This window comes from Argopecten irradians, chromosome 1, assembly GCF_041381155.1.
Source record: "Argopecten irradians isolate NY chromosome 1, Ai_NY, whole genome shotgun sequence".
Lineage (NCBI taxonomy): Eukaryota > Metazoa > Mollusca > Bivalvia > Pectinida > Pectinidae > Argopecten > Argopecten irradians.
The window spans coordinates 53,861,169-53,879,139 of record NC_091134.1 but is presented as its reverse complement, the minus strand read 5'-3'; the positions used below and the strand labels follow the sequence as shown (position 1 = coordinate 53,879,139).

At 34.6% G+C, this 17,971-nt stretch overlaps 1 protein-coding gene across 1 annotated transcript; it reads right to left on the bottom strand.

Annotated features, from left to right (window-relative positions):
* Nucleotides 1–292: 292 nt before the first annotated feature.
* Nucleotides 293–17,733, bottom strand: LOC138332585 (ensconsin-like). Its single transcript, XM_069280616.1, has 12 exons — nt 17,728–17,733; nt 17,221–17,509; nt 14,823–14,954; nt 10,520–10,771; nt 8,654–8,724; nt 7,213–7,500; nt 6,534–6,584; nt 3,692–4,185; nt 2,847–3,027; nt 2,455–2,559; nt 2,091–2,249; nt 293–1,775 (listed from the first exon to the last, which is right to left on the bottom strand). The coding sequence occupies exons 1-12, from the start codon at nt 17,731–17,733 to the stop codon at nt 1,230–1,232; spliced, it is 2,574 nt and encodes an 857-aa protein (XP_069136717.1). The 3' UTR covers nt 293–1,229.
* Nucleotides 17,734–17,971: the final 238 nt, after the last annotated feature.

Sequence of the window (17,971 nt, the reverse complement as noted above, 5' to 3'; positions counted from 1 at the left end):
TGACTTATTTTTCCTTCGAAATGAAACTATTTTTTATAAGAGATCTATTGTGAAAATTGCTAAAAAAAAAAATCTACTTTTATTTATTGTTATAGTTGGGAGGAAGTTTGGGAGGGGGGCTACGAATAGAAATAACTAAAGGAAATTTGCCGTATTGATACCCCCAAAACATGCGCCTGACAGTCCGAGTGAGTGATAGATGAAAATCGGTAAAAAGAGATATAATGAGTGCAACATTTGAAAAAGAAATAATGAACAAAGGTGCAGGAAAAAAGAACCAAAACACTATCACTATCATTACACTCAATGATTTTATTGACATATCAATTGAGTTGCCTCCCTTATCATGTAAGCACTCTGACCATGCATGCTATCATATATAAATATGAAATATATTGTGTTTATGATTATATAGACCTCAATATGAATATGCATGCATAAAGCTGCAGTGTAAATCTCATCGGAATCACTTTGGCTCTGATTAATCTCAAAATTCTCAAAATCAAGATAATCCAAAGATCTGTCCATATTTGTGTCCACATACACAGGAATATCACAGTTTAATTGAATACCTTCAACATAACGAAACTCCAAGCACCATATTTCTTCATCAACATATTTCTTACAACTTGCACTACACAAATACACTTTTCTTTTCCTCACAAATGCGTACATCCATGAAATATGTTTTGATGGAAACACATTTATCCCATACAAAGCAAATGCATCACAACTTTGGTAGAACTGTACTGATTGTTTTGCTTTCAATTGACGAAGCAATAAAAATAAGCTACATTTAAACTTTAGGACCTAATAAAGCATAGAACTCCTTTGCATTTTACCAGAAAAATAATCCACAAATGTCATGTGTATCCAGTTTAACATTGTAGAAAGATCCGTAGAAGGAAGTTCCATTATTAGTATGAAAGTTAACCAAAGTTTATGATGATTCATAGGTTCCGGAAGGGACGAAAGAGAATGTTGAATGTAAAACATGAGCTGTATTTCAGCTAGAATGCTGGCGTGGACACTACACTAAAAGAGTTGAGCCCCTAGTAGCTGGCGCTGTGCGGCAGTAGAAGAGATGAAGTGAGTACCACTTTGGGTAGCAGTACTACGTGAACACAAACACAACACACCAGTGAAAGAAGACTTACCTAGAGTCTATTAGTTCCTGTGGGTACTGTTCCACCTCCCCGTTCACACCGTTGAGTGACGACGAAGACACTTCAGTTTTTAATTATCACAGAGTTTGAACCTAATTTTTGTTCCGCTATGGATACATCCTTCGTGGTACTTGTATCACTATCTACACTTCCATCTGACTTGGAATTTCTTGACTCACTTCGTTCACTTTCATTGTCTGCTATCACTGTGGAGTCTATTTGTCCTCCTTTCACTCTCTCATTCTCCTCTATTTGTTCCGCTGGCTCCTGTTTGTTCCCGTTAGTTGTTACATCATTTGTCTTGTCCTCTGTCTTGTCCATGCCGAGCCTTTTTTTACCCATCAGATTCTGAAGAAGGGGCGACTTAAATTTGGGGGTCTCGCTTCCCCCATTCTGAGATTTATTTTCCACAAGTTTTTGTAAAAGAGGTGACTTGAATTTTGGCGTGTCAGAGGTTGGTTGTAGTGTTGTCTTGGCCTTGTCGTCAGCCTTGTCGTCAGCCTTGTCGTCGAGTCCATTCGCCTCATCAGCACTATCCTCTCCACCTTCATTAGATTGGAGACTATTCTTGCTGGGAGAGTTTGATAAAGATTGATATGGAGAATCTCCCTAAATGATGAAAAAATTACAGAATATTAGACACTTCATAAGCTTTCATTTACAAATGGTATAGTGAAACAAAATATTAACATTCAGTCAGACTATCACATCAATCAATTTTACACTGGTATTGTTTAAATATCTGTATTTACTTATATTTGATACATGTATTCATAACAAGAAAGTTGATTGTTGATGTTTCAATCAGACAAAAATATTGCTAAATGCTGGCAAGATATCTTTCCATAAAAATTTGGAAAACATTATGATTAAACTTGACAATAAAATTTAAAGTGAAATCACTGAAATGTAAAGTGTGTGTACCTTATCAGAACCAATGAGGATCATGGAGCTGGACATAGAGCCAGTCATGGAGCCGACCTGTGATCCGGACATGGAACTGCTGGTACCAATCATGGAGGAAGACATGGTTCCTGTCATAGTCGTGTCAGACTTCACTCTCTTCATAATCATCTCCAGTCGCTGGAAGATTTCAGAACAGGAGCATTAGGTAATTTACAGTGTACAGTCGAGACTGTCTGAGTTCAGTCATAAATATACAATTTCAGAAGTTGCTGTCACAGTTTAATCTGATTACTGAATTTTCTAACAACTTCTAACAAAAATCCAACAAATTGCACCTATTGATTTTTTTATATCATTTTCTTATGTTTCTCAAGGCATATACCTTCTTCCTTTCTTGCCTTTCCTCTTCATCCTTTTTGGCCTTTTCTTGTTTTTCCTTTTCCAATCTTTCTGCTTCCTCTTTGGCTTTTCTGTCAGCTTCTTCTTTCTGTAATCAAAGCCATAACTTTCAAACTCTTCGTGATGAAGTTTTGATTCCATTATTCATATTGGATGTGATTTTGGACAAGAATTCAAATGAAATTTTTTGAATAACAGGAAGCTTTGAAAACACTTCTGAAAAACTTTTACATATCAAGTTACAGAAGTTACATAGAGTGATAAAAAATATAAGATAGGTATCTATAACGTTGAAACTTGAGATATTAAACAGTATTTTATATAGCTAGGATGTTTTGGTTTATGACAGAGAACATTCTACAACATGCCAGATACCTGTTTCCTTTCTTGTTCCAAGCGTTCAGCCTCTTCTTTCTTTCTCAGCTCCTCCGCCTCAATGGCTTTTCTCAGTCTCTCCTCCTCATTTTTCCTTGCCTCTTGAGCTAGTCGGCTGGCTTCCTCTTCCATGCGACGCTGTTCTTCCTCCTCCTGGCGTTGGCGTTCTTCTTCAGCCAGTCTGCAACACATAATTAGTAAATCAACACAAATGTCACATAACACATTGCTGAGTATTTTGCAAAATGTTAACATGAAAGATAAGCACTTACAGGATACTGAAAAACTGATTAACCACAAGAAAGGAAACTTAATATTGAATGTCAAGTAAAAACAAATTCTAATACATTATATACAAATTTGTTAACTTAATCTCCTTACGTTAATATACATGTAACTCACATTTTACTTTTAAGTAGACTTATATGAAATATAGGTATTTTACAAGGTACAGCTTTAAAGATTGTGGTTTACAGAAAGCAAATAAACCATATCTGGGCAATTTAAACAGCTTGCAATATATAATGGAGAACAGTGAAAAAAATCTTAAATAGCTTTTCAAATTGTACATTATCATAAAAGCAGCTGGCTACTGACACGATATGGACTACAATCGGCTGTACCAAGATGAAGTTAGGTCTAACAATGAAGGTCATTACTGTTTGTTCAGGAGATTCACAGAACACCTCGACTTACTAAACCTCTTTCATACAGTAAACTCCACAAAGATCAATACAAAATCAATGTTCAGCTTCCTTAAGTGTATGAATGTGTCAGAGTCAATTTCATTCCCTTCTACAGCCCAATAATTACAGCTGAAGTACACAAGTAATTTTTTGTATTACCTGATCGCCTCTAATCTTTGTCTCTCTAACTCTGCTTCCTTCTCTGCTTTCTCCCTAGCCTGTCTACGTTTTTCAGCCAACTTAGCCTTGTATTCGTCCATTTCTATTTCCTTCTTTGTCTTTGGGGTGGAGGTGGAAGAGGCCGGGGTGGAAGGTGCGCTTGGTTTACTCTGTGTGGGAGTTGCTTGGTTTGTTTCCTCATTTGGCTCCACAATCTTCACAACCTTTTCAGGAGTCTTCTTTTGAGCTGGAGCAGACTTGTCGTCGTCCTCTGACTTGGAGGAGGCTGGGGACACAGATCGAGGAGACATAACCTTAGCAGGTTCCCCTCCTTCTGGAGCCTCACTTTCTGCTGGAGCAGGGCTCTCCCCCTTCATCTCCTCCACAGATTTTGGAGAGGATCTATCCAGAGCTTCATTGCTGCTTTCTTTACTTGTTGGTTTCTTTTTCAAAGGCTCCTTATTTTCTTTGTCTTTTTGTTTCGGTGTTTTTGTCTGCAAGTAAATATCAAAATATTAATCACAGATCTGCACGGAAAAAAATAACTTCATCAGTTTGATTTAGCCAGATGACAACAATTTTTATTGGATTATTATATAATGTCTGCTAATTTATCACCTCTTACATCCCATTAGCTGTAATAAAACACTTGTAATCTAATAAAACTTTGTGGAATGGCCAATGAAAATCAATACTCTTCTGCCTGTGCAACATGCGATAAGGGGAACTTTCACATCAGTCTGGTAGGGAATGTGCAGATGTGTATTTTTACATTGATTTTCGCCCAAGAGCTACCATAAACATTTGAGATCACTGTGATTGAATAGCCAGGTTCTATCTTTTGGTTTTAGTTTTCTTCGGCAACAACAATGACCAATTGTAATGCATATCAGCATCATACATAGGTTATATATATGATTACAACATAAGCGGTATGGTGAATAAATTAAGACACAACCCAATAAACCCTAGACATGTATTTTGTATTAGGCCAAGCTATGATAATGCTACAGAATAAAATCCAACCAAATTTCTGTTCATCTTAACTGAAAGTTTTCCACCTGATTATGGTAGTTCTGTTTATTATCAAAAGAATCAATAAATTTCATTGTACCTGTGATCTAACACTGGCCTTTAAACTTACAATAAAAGAAACAACTAAATGTAGTTTTTTGTGTCATAATAATGTATCACCTTTACTGTCAAGAGATTTTCTAATGTTATAATGTCCCAACTATGCTACACTATTAAATCACTGTACAGGTTTCCTTTAATATGTACACCTGGTTCACCGTTGACCGACTACTCCATGCTTTACTACTCGACTGTGACATATTCAGGAATGCTCTTTCTAGAGTGTGTCTGATGGTATTGCTATGAAACAAATTAAATTATAGTGCTGGAAATTTTACCTTAACTGATGATAATTATCAATTAAGATTTTATATTCTATCTGACATTTAATGACTTGCTTGCAAGGAAGTTTACAGTTGTTAACATTGCTTTAATTAAACGCATTTGAGGTTAAGCGAATATTATCAGATAATGAAATGCAAAAATGTAAGGAATTTTTCATTACACATTGTACTATGTTTTTCTATATATTATTGTGTATATAAGCAACCCAACACCAGTTAGTAAGAGCTATAACTGGACTTTTGTAGGACATCTACAGTACATGGATGAAACATACAATACCTATACTATACTAGATATCACAACTTTTCACCCTTATGTACAATGTATATAGATAGATTTCCCCCCACTTTTGTAAATAACATTTCAGACAAAAACAACTGACCAGAAAGAACAACGTAAGAGTTTAGAAAAGTTGGTGATTCATGAAAATGTGACTTATAAACTAATGGTTCACATGAAAATCATTCCGTTTTTTTTTTCATGCAAAACATGACTGACAATTACAAAGGTGTAGAATGGGGTGTCGAGAATCACAGACAGCATTCAGGAGGGTCTCCGATAAAAATGTAGTCAAAAAACATAACACAACAGTAACATATTCCATTCTAAACTCTGCTAACCACACAGCATATCAGCTACTACTAGATCTATGAAATAAACTTACAAACTATCCAACAAAAACCTTATAGCCCATGAACAGATTCTATCTTTTTGACCAGGTTGAAGGACAAACTATCTATTGCCATAAGCTTAGCAGTATAAAATTCTTAAAAGACCTTTAGAGCTTGATTGTGGTTAATTACTGATACTATGACATATTGTATTTAATTCAAGGAATGATAAGAATATCTTTGATACCAAAAATAGCCCCTTTTTTCCTCTCTTATTTGCTGAAAATCAAAGAGATCCATAAATGAACCTTTTATGTTGGTTTTACTCCAATCAGGTTTGGGTAAAGGAGTTTGTCATAGTGCCAAACAAACAAATGTACACTAGGAGAGACAAGATAGAAAAGTACTGTTCATCTTAAACTTAAAAAGTATCTATTTTTTCACTCTAAACATATTTCTACTACAGACTTCTGAGATGATGAAGTCTATATGTGTAGCACACTGCACAAATCAGGAAAACCATGCTGAAATCAAACAACTGATTAAAAATAAAAAAATGTTAGTACATTAGTAAAATAGTTTACAAATGAATAAAATCAATGTAGAGTACATTATGTTAAAGTGCACATCCATAATTAACTTTCAGGAATGACCCACGAATTGAATGTTTTGTCCGACATGTACCATTTTCTCAATCTTTCAAAAATGAAAAATAACAATAAAAGGCACGTAGGTAGGACAAAATATTCCACTAGAAGTCTCCTGATAAGTTAGGGGTTTGCGTGGGTGGTTGATACATGCACTTAACTAACCTTCCTAGGAGAAGATTGGGGCGCTACAATTGTAACAGATTTCTTTGTTCCCTGCAAAAAGGGCAGCACACACAGTTTTAAGTATTTGTTGAAATTATAACTTCTTATTGAAGTACAGTGGAACCTTGTGTTAACTTGACTTCTTTTTTAAAACTCAAAGCCCATGTATACTTTGAAGTATTTTTTTTTGTCTCCAAAATCTTAGCACTAATCATTCAAACTCATGTAGTAATAGCAACTGTCCTATCAATTTCAAAATGACAAGGTTCAACTGTACTAATGATATATACCACTAGGCTACAAAATTGTCACAAAATAATCTTATAAAGGTTTGTATATATGAAATGACTACTTATAAAAAAGAAAAGAACTTTACATTCATATGTACATGATGATCATTAGTTATTCCTCTCAATCTGTTATAATCCTCTCTTGTTGTACAACAGAAATCAATATATCTTATGATGAAGCCAGTATGTTACTGACAACCAGAATAATATACAGAACATACAGCAAAGCAAAACTTTGGTTTCTGTATGACACACAATGTAAGCCAGAAAATATACACTGATAGCAGGATCTTCAAACAAAATGGTCATTTCTTACAGGCATAATGACCTCATCGACATGACAGGTCCAGCATTCCTTAAGTGTCCTAATGCTCAGATGCAATATTTACCTTAGTGGGCGTGGCAGCCCGTTCTCTAGTGGGGGTCGCACGGTCCTTCACAGTTTCAGCTGGTGTCTCATTCTTGTACTTGGCTAGCCTTGGTGTTGACAGGCGGTCAATCGTCTGCTGACTAACCCGTGATGTAGGTGTTGACCGATCTGTTGATCGCTCTGGTGTTTTTTCGTGATCACTGCCTTGATTCTCCTTCACTTCTTTTTTCTTCTCTGCCAGTTTCTGAAGCTCTGCCTTTCTTTTCTCTGTAAGTTTTCTTATATCTACACTGCTTCCTTTTTTCTCCTACAAAACAAACATTTCCCTATACTATTAATCTATTGAAGTTTATAAACAAAAGTATAGAACTTAATGGCTCTATGAGACAGGGGACATCAGTAGTAAGAACATAGTTGCAAGGTAATTTGCTAAAATAACTACCAAGTACAATATTGAGTAAGTTGATTGTCACTATTCCCTTTGGTTGTTAACATTAAGTTATTCTTATAATAAAAAAAAAATTACTACATATGTATATATATAAAATTGTTGAATCAATCATGTATACTACCAGTAGCTAATCTTTATCAATGCCAAACATAGTAATTTACTACTTGTGCTTTAAATTAGCATGTCTTATATGATTGAAAGCCAATATTTGCAGTTTATTATATAAACTAAAACTCTGCTTATGCATTTTCATGACTTTCAAATACAGGTATAAGTTTTGTTAATGCAGGACTAAAAAGATACCAAAAATGTATAAGAACCTGGCATGGGTGAATCCAATCAATACATAATACATGGTGAGAGTTTAGCTGACACAGGCTGTCTGTAGGAAAATACAGATATGCTGTATTCAGCACTTTGAGCGAGACTGAGGACATGTGACATCAACTAATAGTACAGGTGTTTACAACCTCTAACAAAGTGATTCCAGATAATCTAACTACCACCTTCTCCCAGATATAGGTTATATCATAAAGGATGTAAATTGGTCATTGGGCTCCAATTTAAATTCTAGATCTCTATCTCCTGATAGTCACCTGGTTGTTTAGCAGGACAAAATTTCTACCTTTGTGATTGAGATGAAATACCAACTGAGCTAATTGTAGTATCATGTTACAGGTAATTCATACCAGAATAAGACACGAACCTCTTAAAACTGTGAATTCCTGGCTTTTGTACACAACCCCAGACGCACCAAATACTTAAACTGGTCAGGTGTAAAAGCAATAGTGTGAACTATGATTACCATACTTGACTGGTATGGGGGTTCTTCTCTATAGATTACCTGGTACGTATTAACAACGCATCAAGTTGGAAATATCTTAAACCAAAGTCAGTTGATGAAGGATAATGTTGGGTCAAACTATTGAGCTTAGGGGCTAGCTGGACTTGCACCTAATGAAAATCAGCAATCAGTATACTTATTCTATATATGGTAACACAATTTCACCTTCTTTTCCTGTAGGTTCTGTTCATCTTTCTCTCGTTTAGGAGTTGATCTCACAGGTGTCTTCTGGCGATCTAAGAAGAAAAATGTATATGAAACTAAGTAGACATTTGCCTGACAGTGTAGTGTGCTGAAATATTGATGAGAACTTGTCTGGAAATAGATCAATTGTAAAGAAAAAAACTTTCACAGATTTTCTATGCAAAGCTATTGAAAAAGAGTGAATAAATATATTCTGACTGAAGTCAACAAACTCAGTGTTATTAATATTAATCTCGTTCTTTATGACAAAGACTTTGGACACAAAATCAGATAAGAGCATGAACTCATGCATCATCCACAAGTTGTCTACGTAATCAGATTTTCACTATGATAATCAATATTCATTGCCACAAAGTCGGTTCGATTTTCATTGTAGGGTTTGTGATCAGGCCTTGAAGAGATCGATATTATCACAAACTATTGAGACAGCCAACAAAATCTAGAAATACCATAGTGCTTCCACTTTAGTTACGCTATCAAGCAGCATTGCATATATGTGTATTACATTATGACAACTTTATAATAAGTGGTCCTAATTTGCAGATCTGGAGGTCAGCTCAGTGTGACTTCCTAAATTCTGAGCGAATATGAACTTGTATCTTGTATAAATTTTGAAATCTTTAAATCAGGTAAAATATATACACCTTTGTATTTATTAACTTCCAAATTAAAGAGAGAGTCATTGAATTGTTTCTCACAATAGAATTCTTGCAAAATTTCCTTTTTATTTTGAATTTTGTTAAACTATGACATAACAGGTGACCGCTATACCTAACCTCTAGCATATTACTACAGTCAAACCTCGATGTATCGAAGTTCAAGGGACCGTCAGAAAAACTTCGATACATCGAGACTTCAAATTATTTGTGGTTGAAATTAGACCGCTTTTTTTTACCATGACCAACTGTGGTAGTTATGTACATGTCGTCTCCGTTCCGTAAACTTGATAATCATTGTACCACAAGCAAAACAAAATAAAAACGAAGTATGCAATTAATCACATGTATTGCTATCGTTAGCAATACAAACGTATATTATAAACAAGACTTACGTGTACTAGGCCTAACCCATGTACAAGTGTTCGTTTGGTGACTATTTAAGCGATGGTTAATATTACGGAATGAATATAAAAACGAAAACACGTTGTAAAAACGATACTAAAAAGGAAGAACCGAAAGCGCTACAACACCTACAAAATACTTTGATTTAGAATGATCGATTTGCTCAAGTATTTATGCCAAAGTTGTGCAATGTAACAGTTTTGAGTATGAGTTACTAATAATGTGGCTCGCTATTTACCATTCGATAAATTCTACAAACCGCTACCAATGGCGGCGGCGAACATCAAAAACGACTAACTGTATCTTTGCCGTACTAATGATTTAATAACGCAGCTTGTAAAAACAAAGCACCGGGTATCGGCCTGATTAGTGATATTAATTATCTTGATGATATCAAGCTAGCAACACAGGCTGTCATAATCCCTGTTGTCCGGCGAAGGGCCGTCGCGAGACAGGTGTGACAGCATGCCGCGGGGTATCGGCGAACACCTGATCTGTACAGGTAAATTTTATTCGAATCATCGAGTGTCGGTTACCTAGGATTCTATAACAAATGGTCCATGAAAAAAGTTCGATACATCGAGAACTTCGATTCATAAAACTTCGATTCATACATGGGTTAGTTAGTAATGTTATACAGTGAAGAAATTCGGGACCAGACAAAAAGTTCGATACAGCGAGAAATTCAATTCATCGAAGTTCGAATCATCGAGGTTTGACTGTAGTTAACTCTAAAAGACTCATAATGGACCTACAATGTACCTACCTCTGGCTAGTCTGTCTGTGCTCTTGCTTCGAGAGGCTCCCTTTGGACTCTCCACAGAGATGAAGCTTGGTACAGATCCTGCTATACTGGCTGGTCGTGGTTTCCTAGGGGTTGTCTTCGGGTCCCTCAGTCGGACATTCTCTCTTGTACTAAGGTTCATGGTGCTCTTGGGACGGGTCGGGGGAGTGCCACTTGGTGCTAGAAAAGAGCGACTTCGCTTCGTGGGACCTGCCTCAGGGATTGCGTTTAACACTGCCACGGGGACATGGTTCAGTGATTTTTCGGTGAATCAAAGTGCCGCCAAAACCAAACCAAATATGGTGCCAACAAGTTTGTTGTGGAGTTATCCAAATTTGGAATGGATGGGTTGATATGGATGAATGGATTGGTAAATGAATGGGATGGGAGGAGAGACAAAAGGAAAAAAAGAAAAGAAAAAATACAACATCAATCAAAGGTTCACAAACAACATGAGCAAAACTGATTATGACGAGAGTATGTGATTATGTAGTTAGGTAGTAAGCAGTGTCCTTCACCTCTGGGTGTTAAACTGCTGACCAAGGGTCACCACCTCACAGGAGTACTATATGTTATAGCGGTCAGTAACAGTATAAATCAAGCTAGGATGGATACACATAAGACAGTCATAACATGTATTGTCACAAGATTCACAAGATGTAAGGAGCGTAACAAACTAACAACAACTGTACAAAGCATGATTTTACAATCTGTAAATGACCTCTTGGTCACAAGACAGGATAAGACTGCCTGTAAATAGTAAAAGCTAGCTATGATTTGTTACCAAATTAAATGTTTGTGATTTTGGTTTGCTCTCAAATAGTTCATATTGAATTTAAATAAAATTTTACCTGAACTTTTACAATAATCTTGTGACATACAATATTGCACAACTGTTAACTCTATGATTTGCTGTATATCTATGAAAATGGTTAAAGTGCTAAATTGAAAACTGATATGGTACATAAAATTTTGTAATGCATGAATCAAAACCACATCACTAAAGCATTGAAAGAAGCTGAATAAATATTTTTGATCTCTTAGAATCCAACTTGAAAGAATGAAATTTTTCATTATAAAAGAAGGTTACATCACAGGATGATGCACCGACAAGTTACTTTAGAAGATAATGATGCAGACTGTTTTCATTGACGTTGGAGGTAGTCACTCAATGATTTATACACTGCAGATTGTAATATTGATCCTGTTTTACCTGCACCGGATGGCCTTATATAGAGTTTCCATAATAGACATGTACAGCAAATCACTCGTCACAGTCTGCAACACTTATACTGTATCTAACGTAATAAACACTCCTGAGGTTCATAGTTTAATGAATGAACAGAATCCTGTGTTTCTGAGGAACATGACAAAGAACTTTGATTACTACCTTGGTTGTGTTTCTGATAGGAAAGACATTGTAGCCTTATCGCCTGACAGGCCATGAGGTGGTCACCAGCTACTACCAGTAAAAATTCCTATTGTTCATGGTTCAATAAACCAAACAAACAGTATTTCAAAATAGGTTTAGCATATGGAGTGGATATAACATTAGATATAGTAATCATATATCTATACCAGTTGTTATGTGTTTATTATGCAACTTACATCTACCAGTATATGATCAACTTATCAAATGCAAAAAGAATATTTCTACAGGTAATGATGTACATGCAATTAATACAAGTAAATAGATAGAATATAAAGAAACATGTCCATGCCCTATGAGTAACACCTAAAATAGACAATACGAATTTAAATCTTAATTAAACTTATCAAAACCTACCATGAAAATTTATGCTTCAGATCTTGGAATAACTGAGTAACATTCAACTGAAACTACCAAATACTTTGAGATGATACATTCTTCTTACAGTAAAAAGAGTGTTATCAATCAATGTCAGTTCTAGTCAAAGATATTTATATATAGCAGCAATATTTGCCTTGTATTTAAATTCCTTTCAGTTTCAGAAATCAGTAAATGTACCTAAACAAACAGGCCTTTTATTTCCATTTGATGATTTAAACATTTTTTATCCAATTATCTTTTTATGTCTAATTTGTATCCTCAAAGATGAAAGGCAAATCCATCAATAAATATATTGTAGTTTTAGTCCTGTTTGGCCACTGATTGACTGATAAAAACACCCAATGACAGAAAAAGCTGATAAAATGGATCAATTCTCCAGTTGACCGTGTGAGAATTTACAATGTTGACCCTAATCATAACACATTAACATGTTAATTATGGATGAGGGACCTTAGGTTATGATATTAATTTACTATAACTGGTGTTTAAAACAACTGAATTATTTATTAGTAGAGTTTTATGTATTGTGATGTTGACAGTGATGTGGTCTTGGATCAAACCAAGTACAACAACAATATGGTGTGAAGTGAAAACGCAAAAAACAACTAGTGATAGAATTAAAAGATTACACAAAATACAAAACTAAGTAAAAGTATAGAAAAATAAGTGAAATGTTACAAAAATAATCAGCCTTAGTTAATTAAACAGAATAAAAAGAATAGACAAACTTAAAACAGTTCCCATTCATCTACTAACATCTCATCAGGTTTCACTGTTTAAAGACTTAATTGCTAGGAATACCAGGGGTTCTTAATTTTTAAGTAATTTTCTTTCTTTGGATTTTTTTCTTGGGCAGAGTATATCAATTTCAGTAAATGACAACCAATGCCATATAAAATGAATAAAATAGCCTATGATATTTCAGTCATGCAACTTGCTTCAGTTAAGTCATGCAAATTAGTAAGGCTACATGGTTATAATAACATAACAATTAATTATTATTCGCATGACAAAACAATATCAACATTTAACAAGAATCCTTTATATCTATATAAATCATAACATTTATAAAATCAATGAATAGACATAAAATTTATCAATATTTGCTAGAAACATGCGTCATATCGCATCTTTGATATCACATTCAATGGACAAACACAAGACAATCACGGCCATGATAGCTATGTAAACAATTCCAATAATGAACATCAGAAGTAATCACTTCATTCCTTTCCCACATCCATTTACAACTTTAAAATTCGGAAAAATAACAGTATTTTAGCACGACATTTCAACCTAATGAAAATGACAAGATTGAACTGCAGATAACTCTTCTGTCGCAAAGACTGGGTGACTATCACCTACACATTAATGGAATTCACTGGTGAAAAGATGGCTTCCCCGGAAATTTGATTTAAATACAGATATAGCCTTGGAGCAAAGTCAAGTATTGGCATCTTAATAAAGTATTAAAGCATATAGAGGATGCTTCATCTTCTGTCTTAAAGGAAAATCCTATGGACAGAAGAACTCTAAGAGGTTGACAATAAAACTTTATTATCTATTTCAAAAACATGTCAAAGTTTTAACAACTTATTTTCATTTGCCTAATCTAAAGAGGTTAAACAAACTTTATAACAACATTTAGCTTGCAGCCATTGTTTCCTACTTTTTTTTTGTTGCTTTAAAGGTTTGAAGGTGGGAAATGAATTAGCAGATCATATCAATGAATTGAAATGTATGTTTTGAAAGAACACACTTCCTTCCCATTTCAAAAAAAATAATTTGATGTTTTTCTCTTCTTCTTTTTGACAATGTCATCTGCTTCAAGAGGTGTTATTACAATCTAAAAATAACTGTTCTTTAAACCACAAATATTAAACTGTTTTTAAACCTCACAATTTTGTTTCAGTGTCTTCACCTTCAACAATTTCAAATTCTGTCTGACTAGCTACTATGGTATTTGATCTACTGATAATATCAAAATCAATTCTAAATTCCTTTTCCACCCCTAAAATTATATATTTCATTTTAACCGTTGACAGAAAACAAATCTAGGATCATGTTAACGGTAAATTAAAGATTAACCTCTGAAGCAACCCTATAAAATATTGACTTGTAGAAGTGAAGTGTGTGGCCTTCAAACCCACAAATATACAAATGACATATTTGCAGAACTAAATATTAAACAAAGGAAGTGAGGCCAATCATTTTGATCCGATCTTGCCTTGAGGATCCCCCTAATAACTCATAATTATCAATACAAGACAATCTAAATTGTAAAGAGATCTGTATTGTTAGGTCTGGATATTTGATCTTCCCTCACTTTCCCTATGGGAAATTGATTAAATGGCAATGTAAGACATTAATATTGTAACCACCCCCCCCCCCCCCCTTCCCTTTCCCACTACTATACTATGAAGAACATGGACGGCACAGGACATAGTGAGACAGACACAGTTAACATAAGCTTACCCAGGAGCGACTCTGTCGGTCTACCCCGAACACTGAGATTGCCACTCGAGGAGAAATCACGCTTAGACGAGTGATAGAGGGCCCCTGTAGACGCAGACAGGAGTTTGGAAGGAGGACTAGATCCGGGATAGCCTAAGGAGTTAAGAAACAGGCAATGCAGCAGGCAAAACACAAACAAATTCAACAAAATGCATCTAATGCAACAAAATACAATTATCAATACTACTTTTTAAAATGCAATGGCAATCATTACGTCATTTCTAATCCATATGCAACAACATATTTTATCAATGCCGATTAATATTCAGCTCCAGGCATGAAAGTTACATGTTAACGCATATAACGCAATTGCTTTTCACACAGATTAGTTTTCTGTCTACGAAACATTAGATAATATAAAACTTGCAATTATTTTCCATATGCTGTACTTTTTATCAAAATATGAAATCAAATTATCTCCTGTGTAAACATGTCTGTAAAGCATATCACGTATTCAGTCAAATAACAATACAGTGGCTCATTGACGATGAAGCAATCAGCAGATGTGAGGTAAATTATAATTTCTATTGCAATATGAATAAACACTTTTGCTCACATGCACTTCATGCACTGCAAAATGACTTTTTAATATTTTCTAAAATGTTCTTGTTATGATTGTATTACATTTAAATATATTAGTTTTCCAAAATATGATAAACAAATCTACTGTTAGAGAGATTGAAACACAACACCTTTATAGAAGATTCCAGACAAAATTTTGTGAAAATATATTCTAAAATGTAAGAGTGCTATACTTTGATTAGATGAGCTTTATCATAAGATATATTGATATCGCAAAAATGCTGGTTAAAAGGTACATGACCTTCAACATTGTTAGTTCTAGATAGCTTATTTGTGTATACCAAGCATTGACTGACAGTCATGTTCCCATAATGCATGTTTACTTGGTAAACTTAACAAAAAACTGCAGTTCACATTGACCTGCCCTTTAGTGAAGACAGTCGTTATAGCTATCCCGCCATAAAAATAATGAGTCAATGTTAATGTCAAAAAGCTATGACATTATCCTATGGGCCATCATCTTGCAGCATATGTACAACTTCACCATTTTCAATTTTTTTATCAACCGCGTTCAACAAATTCTTCCTGATTTTTTCCTGTGTTTAATTTTCTTCGATCGAATGAATTTGCACAGCTTTGAGCTTGTATTACGGCTATAAACTTTTTCAAACTGTCAGTAAAACACAAATAAAAACAGCCTTTTTTTTTCTGCTGGTGGACAATTCTCGCCTCAATAGAACTGTACACCAGTACATGAATCAATGATTAACTAGGTTCTTATAGAATTACACAATTCATCAACATATTTTTAAAATAAATCTTTAACTTTTGTAATTTGTACAAGAAATATATGTATAATTTTTTAATAAAGGAATCAATACCTGGTAGTTTCATTGATTCATCGAGAAATAAGGCCAGAAGATTGTGTAGATCAGTTCAGTACATAGCAAACTTATCAATTATGCTTATTAATTTCTTATATAGGTTATTACTAAAACTTTCTATGATTGTTTTTTTTTTTAATTATTCTGCATTCAGCAAAGCTCTGGTTTTAAATCCTAGTGTCTGTTATATGATATTAGTGCTCACTGCAAATCAACTAAACTAAAACTACCAACCACCAAAAGCAGAAATTTGTATTTGTATGTTAGTAAAACTACAAATAAATATTGAGGTTAAGTGAATATATAGGATATATAGTAAAGTAAAGACGTACTGAAAGAACATCTAAAAAAATAAACCAGAGTTAGCAAGAGCGGGAAATACAACATGTCAAATAAACGGAATATTGCATGCCGAAAAAAAGCTCTCTCCCCATCCTCGAAATTCAGGTAGGAAAAATTGGCAAGAATTCTGACAGCAAGGCTTTGATTCTAAAATCAGGGAAGCACCTTCTTCTAAATAATAAATCGATTCATTAAAGAGAAGAACTTTGAGATTTCTGAATAATTAATAATTAGGTCTTTCTCTGATATAAATATATGTGCTAAAGCTTTTGACCTGAGGTATATTGGGTTTCATTCAGTATCATGTAAAAAGAACAGTTAACATTTTCAAATGATGCGATTGTTTCATTCAAAGTAACAATATCTGGAAAGTGTACCTTATGTCACTGAACAAATGTCAATATAATTACATTTTTAAGAAGTAAAGTCATTACTGTCCAAATTGGTTTGTTCAAATTTCAATTACAAAGATATCAAATTTGCAATGAATCAAATTGTAAAGGTATTTCTTCTAAAAATATAAATTTCTAGTTGATAAAAAAAATTTAATCTCTTATTTTTAAATTTGACAAATGACATGTTGCAGTGTTAATGAAAAGAAGAGCACATACCAGTGAGGCGATTAATATCAATACAGCAGTGCCGCCTGACCGTGCTGCAGGCGGACACGGCCCGACGCTGGGGTCGCCACGAGTCCGAGTCGGACCCGTTAGGTGAGCGACGTATAAGCGCACTATGAGACGAAGAGCGTCGTCGATCTACTGGCTGACACACTTCTCTAGGTGTACGGCTGCCAAACCCGTACACCAAGACTCGCCCACCTTTTCTACCACTCGCCTTCCACTGCTCGTATCGAGTAAGGCGTTCCTGTGACTTTTGGATGATGGACTCTTTCCTCGCCTGGAACAGATTAAATAATTTTATTAGATTAACATTGGTATGGAGCATTTGGCACTAATTGGAAGCATAAGTTCTTAATATAGATAGTTTCATGTTGATTCCTCAAATTGAAAATGTCACTTTCATGATAAAACAATGACTATTTTATTATTACCATTTACTCATAAAATCACTTTTCTCATTACAAAATTTTAAGTTTTCAGTGCAGTGTATGCTACCTCCATCCTTATGAATGTTGACCTAATCATGATTTGTGAATTTCAATGGAAGTCAGCAAATTTTGAAATGAAACTGATGACCTCATACTGCATGAATATCGGTCAGCTTTCTGGAATAGTGTTTTTATACACATTACATTAAGGTTTTGTATTCCTTTCAATCATTGCAATAAAAATGTCTATGTTTCTAAGTCGGCTGTTGTCACCAGGATAACTCAGATTCATTTTACAACCCTTATCATTT